The sequence below is a fragment of the Prosopis cineraria genome, unplaced genomic scaffold (genome assembly GCF_029017545.1).
Source record: "Prosopis cineraria cultivar Desert tree isolate PC_DT_omini unplaced genomic scaffold, ASM2901754v1 PC4, whole genome shotgun sequence".
Lineage (NCBI taxonomy): Eukaryota > Viridiplantae > Streptophyta > Magnoliopsida > Fabales > Fabaceae > Prosopis > Prosopis cineraria.
The window spans coordinates 10,777,247-10,780,320 of record NW_026555335.1 but is presented as its reverse complement, the minus strand read 5'-3'; the positions used below and the strand labels follow the sequence as shown (position 1 = coordinate 10,780,320).

General features: G+C 32.6%; 1 protein-coding gene across 1 annotated transcript; it reads right to left on the bottom strand.

Annotated features, from left to right (window-relative positions):
* Window positions 1-456: 456 nt before the first annotated feature.
* On the bottom strand, window positions 457-1,086 carry LOC129307735 (uncharacterized). Its single transcript, XM_054948607.1, has one exon. The coding sequence runs from the start codon at window positions 1,005-1,007 to the stop codon at window positions 804-806; it is 204 nt and encodes a 67-aa protein (XP_054804582.1). The 5' UTR covers window positions 1,008-1,086; the 3' UTR covers window positions 457-803.
* Window positions 1,087-3,074: the final 1,988 nt, after the last annotated feature.

Below are 3,074 nucleotides of genomic sequence, written 5' to 3'. Positions count from 1 at the left end.
TCTAAGGACCGAATTATGGTTGATAAAAAAAGAACAGTTAAAGGAAAGTTAAATGGACTCTCTCTGCCCTGGCGGTTCTGATGTCAGCGAGGAAAATAAAATAAAATAAAATAAAATAAAAAAAGGAAGGAAGGAGGAAAGGAGAGAAACTCAAGTACTCAACCGAACCAGAGTCCTGACCGAGTTTGTGAATGATTGAAGCTAATTAGCTAAATGACGCATGTGATGTCGTCAATTTGAATTTTAGATCTGCCGCTGCTATTTTATATTTTTTAATGAATTTTATACTAATCAAGGAGGATATATCTGAGATTAAATAATAAGAATTAGTTTTAACCAGCGGTGAATGAATAAATAATTAATCATGCTGTTCAATGCCGTTTCGTTTCTCAGATTGATGCTGGAATTCATGTTTTAGACAAATCTCCATTTCGAATCGGAGGCGTTGCACAGAAGAACAGAGAATAAGCTTTTTTTTTTTTTCCTTTCATATGCTTCTAGTAGTGGCCATCGACAAAACTTGAGTCTAATTACAGTTACAAGAGACAAAAGGATTTAAGCAGGGGAAGAAAATAGAGAGAGAAAATCGAAAGGTCCTGCATCTTCAATCAATCGATGAGCAACGATCGAGACAGAGTATCTCAACGGCAGTCAAAATAAAAAACAAAGAAAGAAAAAGAGGCAAACTCTAATATAACTTCGGAATCCCTACTCATATACACATCAAGAAGTAGATCTTGTTACTGTTGATGTTGTTGTAGAAGCTTTCAGAAAAATCCAGATTAGTTTAGATTCCCCGGCGGCTAGTAAAAGAGTTCTAAGCGTTTGGAACAGAGAGTGCAAAAATACTTGCGTTTGATCTTGAAGCACATGGGCAAGAAACAGAGCCGCCACTGAATCTCGACGTCGACGGCTTCGACCTTGCCGGAGCAGTAAGGGCAAGAGCCAGGGGCCTTTTGCCGTCCAAGCTCTTTCTCTTCCTCGTCGTAGATGAAGACGAACCACATTTTTCGCCTGAAACTTCCTCTGATTTTGTTGTCCGTGATGGAGAGGGTCGGTGGTGGTCTGGTAGAGGTTGCGGGAGGGCAGGCTTGGAAGAGGCAAGAATCGCATGCCAAGCTTATATATTTATAGGGCCGGTTTGGTCGTTGCTTTCACTCTGTTTTCGTTTCTCCGAATATTCTCTCATCCAAATTATCTACAGTATGTAATCAGATTTTCTTTTCTTTTCTTTTTTAACAATGTTAAACAATAAAATAAAAAATACATAAATCAGTGGCTAAAAACATTTCACATTTGGGTCTTATCGGTTAATGGCGCAAAACACTTGCTCCTTACCAGCGAGGTGATAGATTCAAATTTATTGAATATTATAAAACATTTTTAATTAAATCACACATTTGTCTTGTTTATCTTCTTTTTTTCAATAGAATGTCTTAATTAAAAAAATTTATTAATTATTTCATGGCCGTGTTAAGGGACTTTGAAGCGGCAAAATGGGTAAAACGAACTAGCGTGTAATAAGTTATTGATCCTTATGCTTTCCGTTTGACATTTTTTAACCCTACAAATAATTAAAAAAAATTAAATACTTAGTAGTTTTATTTTAAAAAGTAAAGTTTGGATTAAAATAAGAACAAACACACCTAATAGCAAATAGTACCAAAACACAAAGGCTAGGTATATGCTTCAGTGCTTTGGTTGAATTCAAAAGTGTTTAAAAAAAAAAAGTGTGTGATCACCAATGCCTTCATTAAGCTTTAAAATAGAAACAAGAAAAAGGGAAAAAGTGAACGAGTGGAGATGCAAAGTGAGAATAAGTTAGAGATGATGATGTGAGAATGAAAATTATAGAAAGAGAATAAATAATATTTAATGATCAGATTTCCGCCAACTCAATAATTAAATATTATTTTGAAGATGTGAAATGTCTATAACAAGAATAAAGCGAGGCTTTACTTTTTTTTTTATTCGAAATTTACTGCATAATGGTACAAAACTACAAATACATCTATTTAATTTAATTTATACATATTAGGGGTATTCAAGACTTTTTTTTGATGCCCCAGGCAATTTCTTCTACTTGCCTATGGGCTCTCACATCCTTGAATTACTTTTTCCAAATCAAAATATAGGATATTAGTAATTAATTTATGGTTCTAAATAATGTTAGTTGCCATTAGATTTGATAATTCGGGTCAAACTAAAACTTATCTAAAAAAAATAGGGTTGAATTTGGTTATATGAACTTTTTTAAGAAGGTAGAATACTTTAAAAAAGTTAGGGTATTAGTAAGTAATTTATGGTTCTAAATGATGTTAATTGCCATTAGATTTGATAATTCAGGCCAAACCAGAACTCGCTTGAAAAATTTTAGGGTTGGATTTGACTATATGGGTTTTTTTAAGAGGGTAGAATACTTTAAACTTGATTCGAATAAGCTCGGCCCAAATTGAGCCTGATTGCTGGAATTTTCAACTCTAGATATATATAGAGTTGGTAATTTTGGCCAATTTCAACGAGTCAAACCTGAACCTAACAGAAAAAAAGTTAGGGTTGAGCTTGACTATATGAGTTTTTTAAGAGGGTAGAATACTTTAAGCTCGCCTAAATTGAGCCCAACTTAAATAAGTCCTATTGTTGAAATTTTCATCTCTTTATATATATAGAATTGGTAATTTTAGTCAAACGTGATGGGCCAACCCAAATCAGGCTAAAAAAAAGTTATGGTTATCAAACTTGGCTATATGTGCTTTTTTAAGAGAGTAAGATAATGTAAGCTCATCCAAATAAGCCCAGTTAGAATTAAATCCGACCCAAAGAAGATCAATTATCCCGAATTACATGTTCTAGTTGCAACTTTCATTTTTTGAAAAAGATTTACATTTTTTTTAATTTTACCTTCATTAAATATTTTATATAAGTGCCTTGATAATGATAATTAAAATTTTAATGTGTCATTTTTTCCCAAAAAAAGTAATAAATAAAGTAGTATATAGTTCAAAAAATAATTATAAAGGTTACTCAATGCTTATATTTTGGATAAGAAAATATTTCTAGAAAATGACTTATAT